A 25508-nucleotide genomic window follows, 5' to 3' on the forward strand; every position below is an offset into this window, starting at 1 on the left:
TGGAAACTCTTTCCTGCCCTTCAAACGCTACCTCTACGCCTTTTCACTACTAAGTCTTTTCCTACCAGTGTGTGCAGCCCCTGGCACCCCACACAGAGCGAGATTCCTCCTCTAAGTTCCCACCGGCCCCGCACACACCTTCACCTAAGCCGTCTTGGCGTGGCACTGCAATGGTGTGCTCTCTGCTGGCTTCTCCTCCACAAAAGCAGGATGGACTTGCTCTTTGTCTCCATGCCATGGGGCTTACAGGGTGCACGGCTTATGGGGGCGCCCGAAGAATGTGTGTCAAATGAGTGAACAATACCCCAAGGGCACATGGTTTTTCTGCACCTTTTTGTATTTAGTGCCAAGACTTCCCAATGAGATGTGGGGACTGCTGCTGAGAGCTGAGGACACCCTGGGTTCTTGAGGAACAGGCTGTAAGCAAGGCTTCACTCACACTGGAGCAGCTACCAGTGGAGTACGTAACCTTAAGGAGGAGGAAATCAAATGCAAACTGGGGAGCCGGTGTATCAGCTCTTAATATTACCTTCCACCAGCTAAGAGGTAGGCGCCTGCATAAGTCCAACCACACGAGGTCACTCAGTTGCTGGGGGGGAGGGGGGGGGCAAGGGGAAGCTTACCTGAAGGACTGCACCTGCCGAGGCACCTTCCGGCTCTGCTCCCGAAGCCGACACACGTCCTTTGAGACTTGCCTCATCAGCTTCTCAGCATTCAGACCCTGCTTCTGTTCTTCTTTTGACTGTTCAGCCTGGCAAAGGAAAGCAAAAACAAAAAACAAGACATCAAGACACATCACAAGGCTTAAAAAATTGTGTGCTGAAGCCAGGGGGGCGTCCTCCTGGGCAATGAGGTGGGCGTCCTTCCCACCCCATCAGAGCCAGCCCTCGATACTTCAACCCAGGCTGAGTCAGCGCAGCCCCTGGTTCAGAGGTAGGTTCAGCTTAATCATGTTATTACACTTCATCCCATCTGGAAAACCTCAGAACACTCAAGAAAGAAACTGAAAACTTCATAGCGCTGTTCCCAAGAAACACCTATGGTTAACATTTTGACAAATATCCTTTCAACCTTTAATCATCACTTCAATCATTTTTTTAATCATCCATTTTAAAAGCAGGCTACTGAAGTAATATATACATACCAAAAAGGTGAACACATACACGTACAGCTCAAAGAACTTTCATGAACTGAACACACCCATGTAACCAGCATCCTGCTGATGTTCCCAGAGCAGCCCCTGGCACCTCTGGCACTACCTCCAAGGCTTACCAACATTCTGATTTCTTACAGCGTAGAACATTTTTGCCCACTTCTGTTCTTTACATGAATGGAATCACAGGGAGTGCTATTTAAGGTCTGACTTTATTTGCTCAACATTATATAAAGCGATTCATCCACATTATTGCGTGTGGTTGAAACTCCTTATTATCACTTATATTCCACTGTGGGACTTCATCACAATTTAGTACCGGTTACTTGTTGATGGGTATTTGGGTAGCCTGCATGAACACATTTTAAAAATAAAAATCAAATAGCACATACTATATTGGCTGCCTTCTAAGGAAACAGTATAAGTTGGTGAATTAACAGTGCAAAATCTGGAACACTATTGCCGAGGCTCCAATTTCATCTCTTTCACTTGCCAGCTTTGTGAATTTGTTAAGTTGCTTGGCCTCTGTGTCTAAGTTTCTTCATTTGTGAAAAAAAACCTAATATTTACTTCAAAAGGTTGCTGGAACATTTAAATAACTTAATATATATGTAAAGCACTCAGAACAGTGTTTGGCACATCAATAAATTCACTATTTCAATGTTTAGATTTTCCTGTTATTTTTACTATATGCCAGGCACTGTACTAGTAAGTAAGGAAATAGGAGTGTACAAGACAAATGAAGTCTAGTGCTTAAGAAAACCAAAGGCAACATATTGTTTAATAATTTCAAATGAACATATAATTAATACATTCTTAAAAAACATGCAAACAATCCCCCAATATTGTATAAACATTTTCCGGGTTATCTAACCTTTTCACCGCAATATTTTTTAATCTAACTTTTAAAATAGAGAAGTTGTAGATTTAAAGAAAAATCATGTAAAATACAGAGTTCCCATATACCCCCTCTCTTGTGGTTTGTAGCTATGTACCCCAGAAAAACATGCTCTTAAACTTAATCCAATCCTATGTGTGTGAACCCATTGTAAGAAGGATCTTTTGACGTGGTACTTCAGTTAAGGTATGATCCAACCCAATCAGGATGGGTCTTTGATAAGTAGAATGAAATTCAGACAGAAAGGGAAAGCCACAGAGAAAAAGAAATTTGCTTATTTATTTTATTTAAATAATTTATTAATTATTTCATATTTGGCGAGAGCATACAATACTTGTCCTTTTCTGTCCGGCTTATCATACTCAACATGATGTCTTCTCAGTTCATCCATGTTCTCACAGATTTCAGAACTTCATTCCTTCTTTTAAATTTTTTTGAACATAAGAACATATAAACAAGAACATTCTTATCATATGATCATTCCATTCTTGGTATATAAACAATAACTCACATTATCATCACATAGTTGTATATTCATCACTATACCACCTCTCAGAACATTTGCATCAATCCAGAAAAAGAAATAAAAAGAAAAAAGAATTCATACATACCATACCCCCTCCCCCTTCCCCCTCACCGATCACCAGCATTTCAACCTGGTTTAACATTTGTTCCCTCTATTATTTATTTATTTTTAACCCATATATTTTACCCATCTGTTGATAAGGTAGAAAAAAGGAGCACCAGACACAAGGTTTTCACAATCACAGTCACACAGTGAAAGCTATATCATTATACAATCATCTTCAAGAAACATGGCTCCTGGAACACAGCTCTACATTTTCAGGCACTTCCCTCCAGCCTCTCCATTACACCTTAACTAAAAAGGTGATATCTATACAATACCGAAGAATAACCTCCAGGATAACCTCTCGACTCTGTTTGGAATCTCTCAGCCATTGACACCTTATTTTGTCTCATTTTGCTCTTCCCCCTTTTGGTTGAGAAGGTTTTCTCAATCCCTTGGTGCTGAGTCGCAGCTCATTCTGTCTCATGTTGCCAGGAAGGTCCACACCTGTGGGAGTCGTGTCCCAAGTAGAGAGGAGGAGGGCAATGAGTTTGCTTCTTGTGTTGCCTGAGAGAGAGAGGCCACATCTGAGCAACAAAAGAGGTTCTCTGCGGGTGACTCTTAGGCATAATTTTGAGTAGGCTTAGCCTATCTTTTTCGGGGTTAAGTTTCATATGAAAAACCCCAAGATTGAGGGCTCAGCCTATTGCTTTGGTTGTCCCTACTGCTTGTGAGAATATCAGGAATTCTCCACTTGGGGAAGTTGAATTTTGTCCCTCTCTCGCCATTACCCAAAAGGACTTTGCAAATACTTGTTTTTCAGTGTTCAAATCACGCTGGAATTTATCAGGGCATCACTCTGGACAAACCTACAAAATCTCATGCCCTACTCAAGGTTCCATGTACTTATGGTATTCAATTAAGCTGTCCACATAAGTTATATTAGGAAATGCACTAGTCAAAATATAAATTTTGTATTAAATAAACATTTTTTGCTTTGGTCTCACATATAGGTTAAGGTTTTAAAATATGAATTACCATCTATTTTCAACACCCTGCAGTACTGACATTCCTTTGTTCTTCCTCATGCAAAGACGTTTTTAAATTTGTACACTTAGGGACCCGCCCGCTCTCCTCTCCCCTCTTTTGTCCGCCGGCCCGCCGCGCGGCGCCCACGCCCCGCAGCAGCGGACCCGCCCGCCCTCCTCTCCCCTCTTTTGTCCGCCGGCCCGCCGCGCGACGCCCACGCCCCACAGCAGCGGACCCGCCGGCCCTCCTCTCCCCTCTTTTGTCCGCCGGCCCCACAGCAGCGAACCCGCCCGCCCTCCTCTTCCCTCTTCCGCCTTCACCGGCTCCTCCGCCACCAGCCTCGACAGCCTTGCCACCCTCACCTTTCCTCCTCCAGAACAGCTACTGGGGGAGTGGAGATAATACAGAGCAGCTCCCGGAGCCACGAGGGAGATCAAAGGGACGGCGTACCCCATCCTGGAATGGCTGACTATCTGGGAGAACCAGCTCCAGTGAGATCACCAAGGGGCACGGGCTTTCCTGGGTGGGATGGCAAGCGACCGGAGTCCCTCCCTTCCACCTTCCCAGGCCAGCTGGTAGAATTGGACAGGCGGTCCCCTTAGGCCGCGGCGGCTGGTGCCCCCACCACGCGAGGCCCCCGGACCAACTGAGAGAGTTGGGTCGGAAATCCCCAGACTGTGGAGAACAGTGTCCGGGGGTCTCTTCCAAACACGTGACTCCCCCGTCCGGCTGGGAACAGTGCACTCTCCCGGGCTGCGACAGCTGGCGCCCTCCCGCCACGCTTGGCGCCCCGGGCCGACTAGCTAATTGGGCCGGACGCTCTCCCGTGCTGCGGCGGCTGGCGACCCTCCCCGTATTCGGAACCCCAGGCCGGCTGGCACTCTTCCAAGACGCTTCGGCTGCCGAACCTCCCCTACGGCGAGAATTTTACAGAGTTAAAGGACCCACAGCAACTTTCACTGGTGGAACCCGTAGACAAACGTGTGCCACGAGCGCCACCTACTGGGCAGGATAAGAAAAACAGAACCCAGAGATTGCACAGAAAAATCTTTCAACCTGTGGGGTCGAACACCCAGGGAAATCTGACTAAATGCCCAGACGCCAGCAGAAGATAACGGATCACGCTCAGAAAATTGAACATATGGCCCAGTCAAACGAACAAACCAATAGTTCAAATGAGATACAGGAGCTGAAACAACTAATGCTGAATATATGAACAGAAATGGAAAACCTCTTCAAAAACGAAATCGATAAATTGAGGGAGGACATGAAGAAGACATGGGCTGAACATAAAGAAGAAATAAAAAAAACTGAAAAAACAAATCACAGAACTTATGGAAGTGAAAGATAAAAGTAGAAAAGATGGAAAAAACAATGGATACCTACAATGACAGATTTAAAGAGACAGAAGATAGAATTAGTGATTTGGAGGATGAAACATCTGAATTCCAAAAAGAAACAGAAACTATCCGGAAAAGAATGGAAAACTTTGAACAAGGTATCAGGAAACTCAAAGACAATGTGAACCGTACAAATATACGTGTAGTGGGTGTCCCAGAAGGAGAAGAGAAGGGAAAAGGAGGAGAAAAACTAATGGAAGAAATTGTCACTGAAAATTTCCCAACTCTTATGAAAGACCTAAAATTACAGATCCAAGAAGTGCAGCGCACCCCAAAGAGATTAGACACAAATAGGCGTTCCCCAAGACACTTACTAGTTAGAATGTCAGAGGTCAAAGAGAAAGAGAGGATCTTGAAAGCAGCGAGAGAGAAGCAATCCATCACATACAAGGGAAACCCAATAAGTATGTGTAGATTTCTCAGCAGAAACCATGGAAGCTAGAAGACAGTGGGATGATATATTTAAGTTACTAAAAGAGAAAAACTGCCAGTCAAGACTCCTATATCCAGCAAAATTGTCCTTCAAAAATGAGGGAGAAATTAAAACATTCTCAGACAAAAAGTCACTGAGAGAATTTGTGACCAAGAGACCAGCTCTGCAAGAAATACTAAAGGAAGCACTAGAGTCAGATACAAAAAGACAGAAGAGAGAGGCATGGAGAAAAGTGTAGAAAGAAGGAAAGTCAGATATGATATATATAATACAAAAGGCAAAATGGTAGAGGAAAATATTATCCAAACAGTAATAACTCTAAATGTTAATGGACTGATTTCCCCAATCAAAAGACATAGACTGGCAGAATGGATTAAAAAACAGGATCCTTCTATATGCTGTCTACAGGAAACACATCTTAGATCCAGAGAAAAACATAGGTAGAAAGTGAAAGGTTGGGAAAAGATATTTCATGCAAATAACAACCAGAAAAGAGCAGGAGTGGCTATACTAATATCCAACAAATTAGACTTCAAATGTAAAACAGTTAAAAGAGACAAAGAAGGACACTATATACTATTATAAGGAACAATCAAGCAAGATGACATAACAATCATAAATATTTACGCACCAAACCAGAATGCCCCAAAATACGTGAGGAATACACTGCAAACACCGAAAAGGGAAATAGACACATATACCATAATAGTTGGAGACTTCAATTCACCACTCTCATCAATGGACAGAACATCTAGACAGAGGATCAATAAAGAAATAGAGAATCTGAATATTACTATAAATGAGCTAGACTTAACAGACATTTATAGGACATTACATCCCACAACAGCAGGATACACCTTTTTTTCAAGTGCTCATGGATCATTCTCAAAGATAGACCATATGCTGGGTCACAAAGCAAGTCTTAACAAATTTAAGAAGATTGAAATCATACACAACACTTTCTCGGATCATAAAGGAACGAAGTTGGAAATCAATAATAGGCGGAGTGCCAGAAAATTCATAAATACATGGAGGCTCAACAACACACTCTTAAACAACAAGTGGGTTAAAGAAGAAATTGCAAGAGAAATTAGTAAATACCTAGAGGCAAATGAAAATGAAGACACAACATATCAAAACGTATGGGATGCAGCAAAGGCAGTGCTAAGAGGGAAATTTATTGCCCTAAATGCCTTTATCAGAAAAGAAGAAAAGGCAAAAATGCAGGAATTAACTGTCCACTTGGAAGAACTGGAGAAAGAACAGCAAACTAGTCCCAAAGCAAGCAAAAGGAAAGGAATAACAAACATCAGAGCAGAAATAAATGAAATTGAAAACATGAAAACAATAGAGAAAATCAATAAGACCAGAAGTTGGTTCTATGAGAAAATCAATAAGATTGATGGGCCCTTAGCAAGATTGACAAAAAGAAGAAGAGAGAGGATGCAAATAAATAAGATTAGAAATGGAAGAGGAGACATAACTACTGACCTCACAGAAATAAAGGAGGTAATAACAGGATACTATGAACAACTTTACGCTAATAAATACAACAATTTAGAGGAAATGGACAGGTTCCTGGAAAGACATGAACAACCAACTTTGACTCAAGAAGAAATAGATGACCTCAACAAACCAATCACAAGTAAAGAGATTGAATTAGTTATTCAAAAGCTCCCTAAAAAGAAAAGTCCAGGACCAGACGGCTTCACATGTGAATTCTATCAAACATTCCAGAAAGAATTAGTACCAACTCTCCTCAAACTCTTCAACATAATCGAAGTGGAGGGAAAACTACCTAATTCATTCTATGAAGCCAACATCATCCTCATACCAAAACCAGGCAAAGATATTACAAAAAAAGAAAACTACAGACCAATCTCTCTAATGAATACAGATGCAAAAATCCTCAATAAAATTCTAGCAAATCGTATCCAACAACACATTAAAAGAATTATACATCATGACCAAGTAGGATTCATCCCAGGTATGCAAGGATGGTTCAACATAAGAAAATCAATTAATGTAATACACCACATCAACAAATCAAAGCAGAAAAATCACATGATCATCTCAATTGATGCAGAGAAGGCATTTGACAAGATTCAACATCCTTTCCTGTTGAAAACACTTCAAAAGATAGGAATACAAGGGAACTTCCTTAAAATGATAGAGGGAATATATGAAAAACCCACAGCTAATATCATCCTCAACGGGGAAAAATTGAAAACTTTCCCCCTAAGATCAGGAACAAGACAAGGATGTCCACTATCACCACTATTATTCAACATTGTGTTGGAAGTTCTAGCCAGAGCAATTAGGCAAGAAAAAGAAATACAAGGCATCAAAATTGGAAAGGAAGAAGTAAAACTATCACTGTTTGCAGACGATATGATACTATACGTAGAAAACCCAGAAAAATCCACAACAAAATTACTAGAGCTAATAAATGAGTACAGCAAAGTAGCAGGCTACAAGATCAACATTCAAAAATCTGTAGCTTTTCTATACACTAGTAATGAACAAGCTGAGGCGGAAATCAAGAAACGAATCCCATTTACAATCGCAACTAAAAGAATAAAATACCTAGGAATAAATTTAACCAAAGAGACAAAAAACCTATATAAAGAAAACTACAAAAAACTGCTAAAAGAAATCACAGAAGACCTAAATAGATGGAAGGGCATACCGTGTTCATGGATTGGAAGACTAAATATAATTAAGATGTCAATCCTACCTAAACTCATCTACAGATTCAATGCAATACCAATCAAAATCCCAACAACTTATTTTTCAGAAATAGAAAAACCAATAAGCAAATTTATCTGGAAGGGTAGGGTGCCCCGAATTGCTAAAAACATCTTGAGGAAAAAAAACGAAGCTGGAGGTCTTGCACTGCCTGACTTTAAGGCATATTATGAAGCCAAGGTGGTCAAAAAAGCATGGTATTGGCATAAAGATAGATATATCGACCAATGGAATTGAATAGAGTGCTCAGATATAGACCCTCTCATCTATGGACATTTGATCTTTGATAAGGCAGTCAAGCCAACTCACCTGGGACAGAACAGTCTCTTCAATAAATGGTGCCTAGAGAACTGGATATCCATATGCAAAAGAATGAAAGAAGACCCATATCTCACACCCTACACAAAAGTTAATTCAAAATGGATCAAAGATCTAAACATTAGGTCTAAGACCATAAAACAGTTAGAGGAAAATGTAGGGAGATATCTTATGAATCTTACAATTGGAGGCAGTTTTATGGACCTTCAGTGCAAGAGCACTGAAGAAGGAAATAAATAAATGGGAACTCCTCAAAATTAAACACTTTTGTGCATCAAAGAACTTCATCAAGAAAGTAGAAAGACAGCCTACACAATGGGAATCAATATTTGGAAACGACATATCAGATAAAGGTCTAGTATCCAGAATTTATAAAGAGATTGTTCAACTCAACAACAAAAAGGCAGCCAATCCAATTACAAAATGGGGAAAAGACTTGAACAGACACCTCTCAGAAGAGGAAATACAAATGGCCAAAAGGCACATGAAGAGATGCATTTAGAGAAATGCAAATCAAAACCACAATGAGATATCATCTCACACCCACCAGAATGGCCATTATCAACAAAACAGAAAATGACAAGTGCTGGAGAGGATGCGGTGAAAGAGGCACACTTATCCACTGTTGGTGGGAATGTCAAATGGTGCAACCACTGTGGAAGGCAGTTTGGCGGTTCCTCAGAAAGCTGAATATAGAATTGCCATACGACCCAGCAATACCATTGCTAGGTATCTACTCAAAGGACTTAAGGGCAAAGACACAAACGGACATTTGCACACCAATGTTTATAGCAGCGTTATTTACAATTGCAAAGAGATGGAAACAGCCAAAATCTCCATCAACAGAAGAATGGCTAAACAAACTGTGGTATATACATACGATGGAACATTATGCAGCTTTAAGACAGGATAAACTTATGAAGCATGTAATAACATGGATGGACCTAGAGAATATTATGCTGAGTGAATCCAGCCAAAAACTAAAGGACAAATACTGTATGGTCCCACTGATGTGAACGGACATTCGAGAATAAACTTGAAATATGTCATTGGTAACAGAGTTCAGCAGGAGTTAGAAACAGGGTAAGACAATGGGTAATTGAAGCTGAAGGAATACAGACTGTGCAACAGGACTAGATACAAAAACTCAAAAATGGACAGCACAATAATACCTAATTGTAAAGTAATCATGTTAAAACACTGAATGAAGCTGCATCTGAGCTATAGGGTTTTTTTTGTTTTTGTTTGCTTGTTTGTTTGTTGTTGTTGTTTTTTACTATTATTACTTTTATTTCTTTTCTTTATATTAACATTTTATATCTTTTTCTGTTGTGTTGCTAGTTCCTCTAAACCGATGCAAATGTACTAAGAAACGATGATCATGCATCTATGTGATGATGTTAAGAATTACTGAGTGCATATGTAGAACGGTATGATTTCTAAATGTTGTGTTAATTTTTTTTTCTTTCCGTTAATAAAAAAATAAAAAAAAATTTGTACACTTAGTCACTATCACTGTACACTCTAGGTATTCTTAGATTATACCATCTCAGTCTTTATCATCTGTCTTTCCTTCTGATTTCATTTGTGTGCCCAGGCCTCCTTCATCATTCTCACATTCAGCATCATTCAGTGTTCTAACATTATCGTATTACAGTTAGGTAGCATTGTGCTATCCATTTCTGAAATTTACAATCAGTCCTGCTGCACAATCTGTATCCCTTCAGCTCTAATTACCCAATATCTACTCTATTTCTATCTCCTGATGGTCTCTGTTCTTAACTGAAATTCTCCAAGTTCATTCACTAATGCTAGTTCATATCAGTGAGACCATACCATATTTGTCCTTTTGTTTCTGGCTAATCTCACTCAGCATAATGTCCTTAAGGTCCATCCGTGTTGTTACATACTTCCTAACTTTATTCTGTCTTACAGCTGCAAAATATTCCATTGTATGTATATACCACAGCTTGTTTAGCCACTTGTCTGTTGATGGACATTTTGGCTGTTTCCATCTCTTGGCAATTGTAAATAATGCTGCTATGAACATTGGTGTGCAAACATCCTTGTGTCCTTGCCCTCATGTCCTCTGAGTAGATACCCAGCAATGGTATTGCTGGGTCATAGAAAATCTATACTTAGCTTCCTGAGGAACTGCCAAACTGCCTTCCACAGTGGTTGCACCATTTGACATTTCCACCAACGGTGGATAAGTGTGCCTCTTTCTCCATTCTCTCCAGCACTTGTCGTTTTCTGTTTAATTGATAATGGCCATTTGGTGGGTGTGGGATGATATCTCATTGTGGTTTTGATTTACATTTCCCTAATAACCAGGGAAGTTGAGCATCTTTTCATGTGCCTTTTGGCCATTTGTATTTCCTCTTCTGAGAAGTGTCTGTTCATGTCTTTTGCCCATTTTGTAATTGGGTTGTCTGTCTTTTTGCTGTTGAGTTAAACAATCTCTTTATATATTCTGGATACCAGACTTTTATCTGATATACTGTTTCCAAATATTGTCTCCCCTTGTGAAGGCTGTTCTTTTACTTTCTTGACGAAGTTCTCTGATGCACAAAAGTGTTTAATTTTGAGGAGTTCCCATTTCTTTCTTTCTTTCTTCAATGCTCATGCTTTGGGTGTAAGGTCTAGGAAACTGCCTCCTATTATAAGATTTATAAGATACTTCCTTACATTTTCTTCTAAAAGTTTTATGGCCTTGGATCTAATGTTTAGGTCTTAGATCCATTTTGAGTTAATTTTTGTATACAGTGTGAGATATGGATCCTCTTTTATTTTTTTGCATGTGGATATCCACTTCTCTAGGCACCATTTATTGAAGAGACTGTTCTGTCCTAGGTGAGTTGGTTTGGCTGCCCTATCAAAGATCAATTGTCCACAGATGACAGGATCCATATCTGAACACTCTATTCGACACCACTGCACAGTGTATCTGTCTTTATGCCAGTACCATGCTGTTTTGACCACTGTAACTTCATAATACACCTTAAAGTCAGGTAGTGTGAGACCTCCAACTTCATTTTTCTTTCTCAGGATATCTTAAACTATTTGGGGCACCCCGCCCTTCCAGGTAAATTTGGTTATTGGTTTTTCTATTTCTGAAAAGTAAGTTTTGGGATTTTAATTGGTATCGCATTTAATCTGTAAATCAATTTAGGTAGAATTGACATCTTAACTATATTTAGTCTTCCAATCCATGAACACGGTATGCCCTCCCACTTATTTAGATCTTCTATGATTTATTTTAGCAATTTCTTGTAGTTTTCTTTGTATAGGTCTTTTGTATCTTTAGTTAAATTTATTCCTAAATATTTTATTCTTTTGGTTGCAATTGTAAATGGAATTTATTTCTTGATTTCCCCCTCAGATTGTTCATTACTAGTGTATAGAAACACTACAGATTTTTGAGTGTTGATCTTGTAACCGGTCACTTTGCTGTACTAATTTATTAGCTCTAGAAGTTTTGCTGTAGATTTTTTGGGGTTTTTGACATATAGTATCGTATCACCTGCAAACAGTGAGAGTTTTACTTCTTCCTTTCCAATTTTGACGCCTTGTATTTCTTTTTCTTGTCTAATTGCTCTGGCTAGAACTTGCAACACAATGTTGAATAACAATGGTGACAGTGGACATTCTTGTCTTGTTTCTGATCTTAGGGGGAAAGTTTTCAGTTTTTCATCATTGAGGATGATGTTATCTGTGGGTTTTTCATATATTCCCTTTATCATGTTGATGAAGTTCCCTTCTATTCCTATCCTTTGAAGTATTTTCAACAGAAAAGGATGTTGAATTTTGTCAAATGCCTTTTCTGTATCAATCAAGATGATCATGTGGTTTTTCTGCTTTGATTTGTTGATATGGCATATTACATTAATTGATTTTCTTATGCTGAAGCATTCTTGCATACCTGGGATGACTCCTACTTGGTCATGGTTTATATAATTCTTTTAATGTGCTGCTGGATTCGATTTGCAAGAATTTTATTGAGGATTTTTGCATCTATATTCATTACAGAGATTAGCCTGTCATTTTCTTGTCTTGTAATATCTTTGTCTGGCTTTAGTATAAGGGTGATTTGGCTTCATAGAATGAGTTAGGTAGGCCTACCTCCTCTTCAATTTTTTTTGAAGAGTTTGAGCAGGATTGGTACTCATTCTTTCTTGAATGTTTGGTAGAATTCACATGTGAAGCCATCTGGCCCTGGACTTTTCTTTTTGGGGAGCTTCTTAATGACTAATTCAATTTCTTTACTTGTGATTGGTTTGTTGAGGTTGTCTATTTCTTCTTGAGTCAGTGTTGGTTGTTCATGCCTATCTACAAAGTTGTCCATTTCATCTACATTGTCTAGTTTATTAGCATAAAGTTGTTCACAGTATCCTCTCATTACCTCCTTTATTTCTGTGGGATCAGTGGTTGTGTCTCCTTTTCCATTTCTGATTTTATTTATTTGCATCCTCTCTCTTCTTTTTGTCAACCTCACTAAGGGTCCATCAATCTTTCTGATTTTTCTCATAGAACCAACTTCTGGTTTACTTGATTTTCTCAATTGTTTTCATGTTCTCAATTTTATTTATTTCTGCTCTAATCATTATTTCTTTCCTTTTGCTTGCTTTGGCTTAGTTTGCTGTTTTCTCTGGTTCTTCCAAGTGAACAGTTAATCCCTTGATTTTTGCTGTTTTTTTCTTTTTGATATAGGCACTCAGGGCAATAAACTTTTCTCTTAGCACTGCTTTCGCTGTATCCCAAAGATTTTGACATGTTGTGTTTTCATTTTCATTTGCCTTAAGATATTTACTGATTTCTCTTGTAATTTCTTCCTTGATCCACTGGTTGTTTAAGAGTGTGTTGTTGAGCCTTCATATATTTGTGTATTTTCTGTCACTCAGCCTATTATTGACTTCCAACTTCATTCCTTTATGATCTGATAAAGTGTTTTGTATGATTTCAATCATTTTAAATGTATTGAGACTTGCTTTATGACCCAGCATATGGTCTATCTTGAGAATGATCCATGAGCATTTGAGAAAAAGGTATAGCCTGCTGTTGTGGGGTGTAATGTTCTATATATGTCTGTTAAGTCTAGCTCATTTATTGTATTATTCAAATTCTCTGTTTCTTTATTGATCCTCTATCTAGATGTTCTGTCTATTGATGAGAGTGTGGAATTGAAGTCTCCAACTATTACAGTAGATGTATCTATTTCTCTTTTCAGTGTTTGCCTCATGTATTTTGGAGCATTCTGGCTTAGTGCATAAATATTTATGATTGTTATGTTTTCTTGTTAAATTGTTTCTTTTATAATACAAAATGTCCTTTTTTGTCTCTTTTAACTGTTTTACACTTGAAGTCTAACTTGTTGGATATTAGTATAGTTATCCCTGCTCTTTACTGATTGTGATTTGCACGAAATATCTTTTCCCAACCTTTCACTTTCTTGGGTCTAAGATGCATTTCCTGTAGACAGCATATAGATGGGTCCTGTTTTTTAATCCATTCTGCTAGTCTATGTCTTTTGACTGGGGAGCTTAATCCATTAGCATTTAGTGTATTTACTGTATGGGCAGTACTTTCTTCTATTTGCCTTTTGGATTTTTATATGTCATATCTAATTTTCCTTCTTTTTACCTTTACTGATAGTCTTCATTTCAACACAGTTCTCCACACCTCTCTCTCCTGTCTTTTCTGAACTGTCTCTAGTGATCCCTTTAGCATTTTTTGCAGAGCCAGTCTCTTGGTCACAAATTCTCTCAGTGATTTTTTTGTCTGAAAATGTTTTAATTTTCCCCTCATTTTTGAAGGACAATTTTGCTGAATATAGAATTCTTGGTTGGCAGTTTTTCTCTTCTAGTAACTTAAATATATTATCCCACTGTCTTCTCACCTCCATGGTTTCTACTGAGAAATCCATACATAGTCTTATTGGGCTTCCCTTGTATATGATGGATTGCTTTTCTCTTGCTGATTTCAAGATTTTCTTTCTCTTTGACATGTGACATTGTGATTAATAACTGTCTTGGAGTACGTCTATTTGGATCTATAATGTTTGTGGTACACTGCTCTTCTTGGATCTGTAATTTTAAGTCTTTCATAAGAGTCGGGAAATTTTCAGTGATAATTTCCACCAGTAGTTTTTCTTCTCCTTTTCCATTCTCTTCTCTTTCTGGGATGCCCGCAACATGTATATACGTGCGCTTCATATTGTCATTCAATTCCCTGAGTTCCTGCTCATGTTTTTCCATTTTTTCCCTATATTTTCTTTTTGTCAGATTTCCAATGTCTCATTCTCCAATTCACTAATTCTATCTTCTGCCTCTTGAAATCTAACATTGTAGGTTTTCATTGTTTTTTTCATCTCTTCTACTGTGACTTTCATTCCCATAAGTCTTGTGATTTGTTTTCCCAGACTTTCAATTTCTTATTTTGTTCATTCCTTGCCTTCTTTATATCCTGCCTCAATTCATTGATTTGATTTTTTGATGAGGGTTTCCATGTCTGTTTGCACATTCTGAATTAACTGTTGCAACTCCTGTATCTCATTTGAATTGTTGGTTTGTTCCTCTGACTGGGCCATTTCTTCAATTTCCTTAGTATGGTTCATTATTTTTTTGCTGGTGTCTAGGCATTTAATTTCCTTAATTAGTTTATTCTGGAGATTGTTTTCACTTTTTTTACCTAGGATTTTCTTGCTGGATGACTTTGTTGTCTTTGTGTTCTTTGACATTCAGTTCAACTTATTCTAGACCTCTAGCTTAGGTTTTAACAGATCAGAATCATTCGGTTTTTATTTTCTTGTTTCTTGCCCTGCCTCCCCCCTCCCCTGCTTAGGAGGGTCTACTGAGGTATTATAGACCTTAGCCAGATTTTTCCAGACCAAACTGGCCTCCTCTCAGGAGGAAGGAGTCACCTGTGTCAGTTTTCCCTGAGGGTGAGACCCAGCAGATTGAAAGGTTTTCCTACAAAGCCTCTGGACTCTGAATTTTTCCTACTCTGCCCAGTATGTGGCACTTTTCTACCTGCAGGTCCCACCAGCATGAGGTGATGTGGTACCTTTAACTTCAGCAGACTCTCCCTACTAGGGCATGGCTGAGACAGAGGAGAGGTTATAGGCTGGCTTTAATCACTTCACTATTCCAGACCCTGGGGCCTGAATTCCTTGAGGGAGGGATTCCACCTGAGCTGGGCCCATTCCTCTCCTGGGGAAGGCACAGGCTCCAGACAAACATTCAAACAAGCTTAATTCTGCCAATGCCTGGGGCAGTTGGAGCCTGAGAAGCCCTGCAGCTGTATCTAAAGAGTATTCAAGCCATAGAAACACAGCCACAAAAAAGAAAAAGAGAAAAATCCAAAGCAAAACTACTAGAGCTAATAAATGAGTACAGCAAAGTGGCAGGTTACAAGATCAACATTCAAAACTCTGTAGTGTTTCTATATACTAGTAATGAACAATCAGAGGGGGAAATCAAGAAATGAATTCCATTTACAATTGCAACTAAAAGAATAAAATACTTAGGAATAAATTCAACTAAAGAGACAAAAGACCTATACAAAGAAAACTACAAGAAACTGTTAAAAGAAATCGCAGAAGACCTAAATAGATGGAAGGGCATACTGTGTTCATGGATTGGAAGACTAAATATAGTTAAGATGTCAATTCTACCTAAATTGATTTACAGATTCAATGCAATACCAATCAAAATCCCAACAATTTACTTTTCGGAAATAGAAAAACCAATAAGCAAATTTATCTGGAAGGGCAGGGTGCCCCGAATTGCTAAAAGTATCTTGAGGAAAAAAAACAAAACTGGAGGTCTCACGCTACCTGACTTTAAGGCATATTATGAAGCCACAGTGGTCAAAACAGCATGGTACTGGCATAAAGATAGATATATTGACCAATGGAATTGAATAGAGTGTTCAGATATAGACCTCTCATCTATGGACATTTGATGTTTGATAAGGCAGTCAAGCCAACTCACCTGGGACAGAACAGTCTCTTCAATAAATGGTGCCTAGAGAACTGGATATCCATATGCAAAAGAATGAAAGAGGACCCACGTCTCACACTCTATACAAAAGTTAACTCAAAATGGATCAAAGTTCTAAATATTAGGTCTAAGACCATAAAACAGTTAGAGGAAAATGTAGGGAGATATCTTATGAAACTTACAACTGGAGGCGGTTTTATGGACCTTAAACCTAAAGCAAGAGCACTGAAGAAGGAAATAAATAAATGGGAGCTCCTCAAAATTAAACACTTTTGTGCATCAGAGAACTTCGGCAAGAAAGTAAAAAGACAGCCTACCCAATGGGAAACAATATTTGGAAATGACATATCAGATAAAGGTCTAGTATCCAGAATTTATAAAGAGATTATCAAACTCAACAACAAAAAGACAGCCAATCCAATCACAAAACGGGAAAAAGACTTGAACAGACACTTCTCATAAGAGGAAATACAAATGGCCAAAAGGCACATGAAGAGATGCTCAATGTCCCTGGCCATTAGAGAAATGCAAATCAAAACCACAATGAGATATCATCTCACACCCACCAGAATGGCCATTATCAACAAAACAGAAAATGACAAGTGTTGGAGGGGATGTGGAGAAAGAGGCACACTTATTCACTGTTGGTGGGAATGTCAAATGGTGCAACCGCTGTGGAAGGCAGTTTGGCAGTTGCTCAAAAAGATGAATACAGAATTACCATATGAACCAGAAATAACATTGCTAGGTATCTACTCAGAGGACATAACGGCAAAGACACAAATGGACATTTGCACACCAATGTTTATAGCAGTATTATTTACAATTGCAAAGAGATGGAAACAGCCAAAATGTCCATCAACAGACGAGTGGCTAAACAAACTGTGGTATCTACATACGATGGAATATCATGCAGCTTTAAGACAGAATAAACTTATGAAGTATCCATCATGGATGGACCCTGAGAACATTATGCTGAGTGAGACTAGCCAAAAACTAAAGGACAAATACTGTATGGTCTCACTGATATGAACTGACATTAGTGAATAAACTTGGAATATTTTGTTGGCAACAGAGACCATCAGGAGGTAGAAACAGGGTAAGATATTGGGTAACTGGAGCTGAAGGGATACAGACTGTGCAACAGGACTGGATACAAAAACTCAGAAATGGACAGCACAATACTACCTAACTGTAATACAATTAGGTTAAAACACTGAATGAAGCTGCATGTGAGAATGATAGAGGGAGGAGGGCTGGGGACATAAATGAAATCAGAAAGAAAGACAGATGTTAAAGATTGAGATGGTATAATTTAGGAATGCCTAGAGTGTATAATACTAGTGAAATGTACAATGTACAAATTTTAAAAATGTTTTTTCATGAGGAAGAACAGGAATGTCATTATTGAAGGGTGCTGAAAACAGATGGTAATTAATATTTTTAAATGTCACCTTACGTGTGAGACTAAAGCAAAAAACGTTTATTTGGTACAAAATTTATATTTTGATTAGTGCATTTCCTAATACAACTTATGTAGATGGTTTGATTGAATACCGTAAGTACTTGGAATCTCAGGTAGGACATGAGATTTTGTTGGTTTGTCCAGAGTGATGCCCTGATGAATCCCAGAGTGATTTAGTCAGTGAGTGGAAAAGTATTTGCAAAGTTCCCTTTGGGGAATGGTAAGAACGGGGAGAAATTCAACTTCCCCAAGTTGAATTCTTGATATTCTCACAAGCAGTTTGGACAACTAAAGCTATAGGCTGAGCCCCCAGTCTTGGAGTTTGTTCATATGAAACTTAACCCCACAAAGGATAGGTCAAGCCTACTTAAAATTTAGGCCTAGGAGTCACCCCCAAGAGAGCCTCTTTTGTTGCTCAGACGTGGCCTCTCTCTCCAGCCAACATGACGAGCTGTCTCACCACCTTCCCCTTCTCTACATGGGACATGACTCCCAGGGGTGTGGACCTTCCTGGCAATGTGGGACAGAGATCCTGGAGTGAGCTGAGACTCAGCATCAAGGGATTGAGAAAAACCCTAGAATGAGCTGAGACTTAGCATCAAGGGATTGAGAGAACCTTCTGGACCAAAAGGGGGAAGAGTGAAATGAGACAAAGTGTCAATGGCTGAGAGATTCCAAAGAGAGTAGAGAGGTTATCCTGGAGGTTCTTCTTATGCATCAAGTAGATATCATCCTGTTATTCAAGATGTAATGGAGAGGCTGGAGGGAAATGCCTGAAAATGTAGAGCTGTGTTCCAGTAGCCATGTTTCTTGAGGATGAATGAATAATGATACAGCTGTTACAATGTTACTGTGTGATTGTGAAAACTTTGTGTCTGATGCTCCTTTTATCTACCTTGTCAACAAAGGAATAGAACATATGGAATAAAAATAAATAATAGGGGAAACAAATGCTAAAATAAATTTAGTTTTAAATGCTAGTGATCAATGAAAGTGAGCAGTAAGGGGTACGGTAGGTACAATCTTTTTTTTTTTCTTTCTTGTGTTCGTTTTATTTCTTTTTCTATTGTCTTTTTATTTCTTTTTCTGAATTAATGCAAATGTTCTAAGAAATGATGAATATGCAACTAAGGGATGATATTGTGAATTACTGATTATATATGTTGATGTTTTATTTGGCTTAATTTTTTTTTTTTTTTTTTATTAACGGAAAAAAAAAAAAAGAAATTAACACAACATTTAGAAATCATACCATTCTACATATGCACTCAGTAATCCTTAACATCATCACATAGATGCATGATCATTGTTTCTTAGTACATTTGCATCAGTTTAGAGGAACTAGCAACACAACAGAAAAAGATATAAAATGTTAATATAAAGAAAAGAAGTAAAAGTAGTAGTAATAGTAAAAAACAACAACAACAAACAAACCAACAAGCAAACAAAAACAAAAAAAAACCCTATAGCTCAGATGCAGCTTCATTCAGTATTTTAACATGATTACTTTACAATTAGGTATTATTGTGCTGTCCATTTTTGAGTTTTTGTATCTAGTCCTGTTGCACAGTCTGTATCCCTTCAGCTTCAATTACCCATTGTCTTACCCTGTTTCTAACTCCTGCTGAACTCTGTTACCAATGACATATTTCAAGTTTATTCTCGAATGTCTGTTCACATCAGTGGGACCATACAGTATTTGTCCTTTAGTTTTTGGCTGGATTCACTCAGCATAATATTCTCTAGGTCCATCCATGTTATTACATGGTTCATAAGTTTATCTTGTCTTAAAGCTGCATAATATTCCATCGTATGTATATACCACAGTTTGTTTAGCCACTCTTCTGTTGATGGAGATTTTGGCTGTTTCCATCTCTTTGCAATTGCAAACAACGCTGCTATAAACATTGGTGTGCAAATGTCCGTTTGTGTCTTTGCCCTTAAATCCTTTGAGTAGATACCTAGCAATGGTATTGCTGGGTCGTATGGCAATTCTATATTCAGCTTTTTGAGGACCCGCCAAACTGCCTTCCACAGTGGTTGCACCCTTTGACATTCCCACCAACAGTGGATAAGTGTGCCTCTTTCTCCGCATCCTCTCCAGCACTTGTCATTTTCTGTTTTGTTGATAATGGCCATTCTGGTGGGTGTGAGATGATATCTCATTGTGGTTTTGATTTGCATTTCTCTAATGGCCAGGGACATTGAGCATCTCTTCATGTGCCTCTTGGCCATCCGTATTTCCTCTTCTGAGAGGTGTCTGTTCAAGTCTTTTTCCCATTTTGTAATTGGGTTGGCTGTCTTTTTGTTGTTGAGATGAACAATCTCTTTATAAATTCTGGATACTAGACCTTTATCTGATATGTCGTTTCCAAATATTGTCTCCCATTGTGTAGGCTGTCTTTCTACTTTCTTGATGAAGTTCTCTGATGCACAAAAGTGTTTAATTTTGAGGAGCTCCCATTTATTTATTTCCTTCTTCAGTGTTCTTGCTTTAGGTTTAAGGTCCATAAAACCACCTCCAGTTGTAAGATCCATAAGATATCTCCCAACATTTTCCTCTATCTGTTTTATGGTCTTAGACCTAATGTTTAGATCTTTGATCCATTTTGAGTTAACTTTTGTATAGGGTGTGAGAGATGGGTCTTTTTTCATTCTTTTGCATATGGATATCCAGTTCTCTAGGCACCATTTATTGAAGAGACTGCTCTGTCCCAGGTGAGTTGGCTTGATTGCCTTATCAAAGATCAAATGTCCATAGATGAGAGGGTCTATATCTGAGCACTCTATTCGATTCCATTGGTCGATATATCTATCTTTATGCCAATACCATGCTGTTTTGACCACTGTGGCTTCATAGTATGCCTTAAAGTCAGGCAGCGCGAGACCTCCAGCTTCGTTTTTTTTCCTCAAGATGTTTTTAGCAATTCGGGGCACCCTGCCCTTCCAGATAAATTTGCTTATTGGTTTTTCTATTTCTGAAAAATAAGTTGTTGGGATTTTGATTGGTATTGCATTGAATCTGTAAATCAATTTAGGTAGGATTGACATCTTAACTATATTTAGTCTTCCAATCCATGAACACGGTATGCCCTTCCATCTATTTAGGTCTTCTGTGATTTCTTTTAACAGTTTTTTGTAGTTTTCTTTATATAGGTTTTTTGTCTCTTTGGTTAAATTTATTCCTAGGTATTTTATTCTTTTAGTTGCGATTGTAAGGCTTAATTTTTTAATTAATAAATAAATTAAAAAAAAAAAGAAAAATCCTTTTCAGAGCAGGATTCCTGTTCCTCGGGTTTGCCAATCAAGAGCTTAAGTTGGTATACTGCTTTGCGATTCTCCAGGTCCTGCGTGTCCCTTCCTTTCCTTCAGGGCCTAGACCCTTTCAAGTATTATATGCTATCCAATCCAAAAATCCTCTTTTTTCCCTCTTTTTTCTTTTTCCATCAGCCTTGTCCTCTCTGTGCTGGGGCAAAAAACAGCAACCTCAGCTTTTACTAGGGTTCAGCTAAGCTGGGGGCCTATTTTTAGTAGTCAGAATTTGCTAATTAATTCCACAATTGGAGCTTCGTTGTGCTCAGTCCCTGCTGCTGGTAAAGTCTCTTTCCTATCCCCTCTGGCAAGCAGCCTGTGAGGGAGGGGCACCAGCTCTGTGGCATGGGGAACTTACAGTTCTGGGTGGGTTCGGTCCAGCTTTTCCAGGCTGTGTGTCCACTGATATGGCCCCAGAAGTTGTTCTGCACTGTTCCTGGCTATTTACTAGCTGCTCTGGAGGACAAACTAAACTCCACATCTGACCTGCCCCCGCCCCCCACCTTTTTTTCTTGGCATGGGCAGGCACTGGGAATTGAACCCAGGTCTCCAGAATGGCAGGTGAGAATTCTGTCATTAAGCCACCATTGCACTGCCCCAGAACTTCATTTCTTTTTATGGCTGAATGTATATACATTTTGTATATTGATTGATGGACATTGAATTGCTTCTATCTTTTGGAAATCGTGAATAATGTCAATATGAACACTGGTGTGCAAATAACTATTTGAGCACCTGCTTTTAATTCTGTTGACTACAGACCTAGAAGTGGGATTGTCAGGTCATATGGTAATTCTATATTTAACTTGCTAAAAAAATGCCAAACTGTTTGCCACAGTGGCTGTACCATTTTACATTCCCACCAACAATGAACTAGTGTTCATATTTGTCCACATTCTCCCCAACACTTATTATTTTCTATTTTTTTAAATAGTAGTCATTCTAGAGGGTATGAAATGGTATCGCTCTGTGGTTTTGATTTGTACTGCCCTAGTAGCTAATGATGTTGATCATCTTTTCATGTGCTTACTGGCCATTTGTTAGTCTTCTACGGAGAAATGACTGTGCAAGTCTTTTGCCCATTTGTTAACTGAATTGTCTTTTTGTTGTTGCAATGTAGGATTTCTTTATATGGTCTGGATTTTAAGTCTTATCAGATATGCAGTTTCCAAATCTTTTCTCCCATTCTGTCAGTTGTCTTTTTACTTTCATGATTAAGTCCTTTGATGAACAGAAGTTCTTAATTTTGATGCGGTCCCATGTATCTGTTTTTTCTTCTGCTGCTTGTGCTTTTAGTGTAAAGTCTAAGATAAGGTCCTAAAGATGCTTCCCTATGTTTTCTTTTAGTAGTTTTATTAAAGTTTTGGTTCCTATTTTCAGGTCTTTGATACATATAGTTTTTGTGTATGGTGTTAGGTAAGGGTCCAACTTTAATCTTTTGCATATTCAGGTTTCCCAGTACCATCTGTTGAGACTATTCTTTCCCCATTGAGTAGATTTGGCAACCTTGTAGAAAATCAAATGGTCATAGATGGACTGTTTCTGAATTTTCTCTTTCTTTGTGCCATGCCATGCTGCTGTTGCTGTTTTTTCCCCCCCTGTGAGGCTGGTAGCAATGTCCCTGTTTTCTGATTTTAGTTATTTACATCCTCTTCCTTTTTTCCTTATCAGTCTGGCTAAAGGTATGTCAATTTTACTGATATTTTCAAAAATCAATTTTTGGTTTTGTTGATGCTATTGTTTTTTTATTTCTCTATTTCATTTATCTCTGCTCAAACCTTTGTTATTTCTTTCCTTATGCTCATTTTGGGTTTAGTTTACTCTTCCTTTTCTAAATTCTCCAGTTGTAAGGCTAGGTCTCAAGAGAAATTTAGCATTTAAAAACCCAGGTAAATAAACCTGTGACTACACAGGATTTGGAGAGGAATAAAAGCAGGCATGTACTACATATTTTTTATAAATAGCCACAATTAGCATATATGTACATATACCTATCACTCTGAGGTTATATTACCTTACTATCAGGGAAAAATGATCAAAATGATGTTTAATTTGCACTTTGAGTTTAAAAACACATAATTTAATATTGTAAAATAATGAGTAAGGCATCCTTGATATTAAATCCAAACCTAAAAGAACACCTAGGGCAATATATAAGATTCTACAGAGGTTCCATGCACTAGGGTAACTTTCCAGAAACCCACAACCTCCAGATGGGTCCCTGGACCAGATAAGTCCTGAAACCTAGAGGGGCCAGCCTCTCCAGATAATCAGCTAATTCCATCTCCCTACCCCTTATTACTGACAGCCCCTTCCAACATGAAAAAGTTACAATGGGCATAGCCCAAGTACCCCTAAAGAGTGGAAGATCATAGGTAATATAGGAGTTATACAGAGAAGGTACTTTTTAACAAGAGTATGAGTGCTGAGTCATTATACTGATACTTCTTTTAGTCTCCAGTATCTTAGAGCAGCTAGAAGTAAAAACCTAAAATTGTGGACTTTGAAATCTAGTCTATAACTAATTGCTGTGCTGTGCTTTGAAATTATTGCTTTTTTGAATATATGTATAAATGTCATTTTTCACAAAAAAGAAAAAGTCAATGATAATGATAAAAAATATTTATTCCTTCTAGCCTCCAATGCTCTGGAGCAGCCAGAAGGAAAAATCTGAGATGATGATACGGTAGTCCATGACTAACTACTTTTTGAAGAGTGCTTTGAAAACTATTGTTTTCTTCTTTCTTTGCTTTGTATATGTTGTATTATACAATAAAAAAAGTTAAAAAAAAATCTAAACCCATATTTATTAGGAGGCATCAAATAAAAGGACAATTCCTTAGCTACATAAACTGTGACCAGGAAATGAAGCTTTAAATATGAAGGTGGTACTTGCTAGTCTTCCTACCTGAGGCTCTTGTCATGGGTGGAAAGGGCCAACGACGACTGCTGCCTCCACGAAGGCAGTGATGCTCCCTTCGCAGGTACTGCTAAGAGGCTGTCTGAGCTGTTTACATTGGGTCCCTAACACTCAGAGGGTAGGGCCTGCAGCTGTTCTATATAATTAATGGAGATTCAAGTGTATCAGGAAGATTTTTAATTCAGTGGTTTGTTTTTGACACTCGCTTATATTTGCAGAGATTGCTTGCAATGATGCCTTGTAAAATAAATAATATTAAATCAAAAGGCTGGAGACTTAAGAATATAATAAATATGTACTTAATGTGGGGGAAGTGGTGTATTCTAAATGCAGTCTAGCCAATACATTTTTAAAAATAGTAGTCGCTCAGAAGATTGAGAATATGGCCCAGTCAAAGGAACAAACCAATAGTTCAAATGAGATACAAGAGCTGAGACAACTAATGCTGAATATACGAACAGAAATGGAAAACCTCTTCAAAAATGAAATCGATAAATTGAGGGAGGACATGAAGAGGGCATGGGCTGAACATAAAGAAGAAATAGAAAAACTGAAAAAACAAATCACAGAACTTATGGAAGTGAAGGATAAAGTAGAAAAGATGGAAAAAACAATTGATACCCACAATGATAGATTTAAAGAGACAGAAGATAGAATTAGTGATTTGGAGGATGGAACATCTGAATTCCAAAAAGAAACAGAAACTATAGGGAAAAGAATGGAAAAATTTGAACAGGGTATCAGGGAACTCAAGGACAATATGAACCGCACAAATATACGTGTTGTGGGTGTCCCAGAAGGAGAAGAGAAGGGAAAAGGAGGAGAAAAACTAATGGAAGAAATTATCACTGAAAATTTCCCAACTCTTATGAAAGACCTAAAATTACAGATCCAAGAAGTCCAGCGCACCCCAAAGAGATTAGACCCAAATAGGCGTTCTCCAAGACACTTACTAGTTAGACTGTCAGAGGTCAAAGAGAAAGAGAGAATCTTGAAAGCAGCAAGAGAAAAACAATCATCACATACAAGGGAAACCCAATAAGACTATGTGTAGATTTCTCAGCAGAAACCATGGAGGCTAGAAGACAGTGGGATGATATACTTAAATTACTGAAAGAGAAAAACTGCCAACCAAGACTCCTATATCCAGCAAAATTATCCTTCAAAAATGAGGGAGAAATTAAAACATTCTCAGACAAAAAGTCACTGAGAGAATTTGTGACCAAGAGACCAGCTCTGCAAGAAATACTAAAGGGAGCACTAG

The 25508-nt window shown here is 38.4% G+C and overlaps 1 protein-coding gene across 3 annotated transcripts in view; it reads right to left on the minus strand.

The window, feature by feature from the left end:
• Nucleotides 1-25508, minus strand: part of WWC2 (WW and C2 domain containing 2) — a 298652-nt gene that overhangs the window by 8775 nt on the left and 264369 nt on the right. For all 3 annotated transcript variants that reach the window (XM_077144655.1, XM_077144656.1, XM_077144654.1), the window contains one exon: nt 624-751. In XM_077144655.1, the coding sequence (XP_077000770.1) occupies nt 624-751 (128 nt within the window). The remainder of the gene's footprint in view (nt 1-623; nt 752-25508) is intronic.

Source organism: Tamandua tetradactyla, chromosome 26 (assembly GCF_023851605.1).
Source record: "Tamandua tetradactyla isolate mTamTet1 chromosome 26, mTamTet1.pri, whole genome shotgun sequence".
Lineage (NCBI taxonomy): Eukaryota > Metazoa > Chordata > Mammalia > Pilosa > Myrmecophagidae > Tamandua > Tamandua tetradactyla.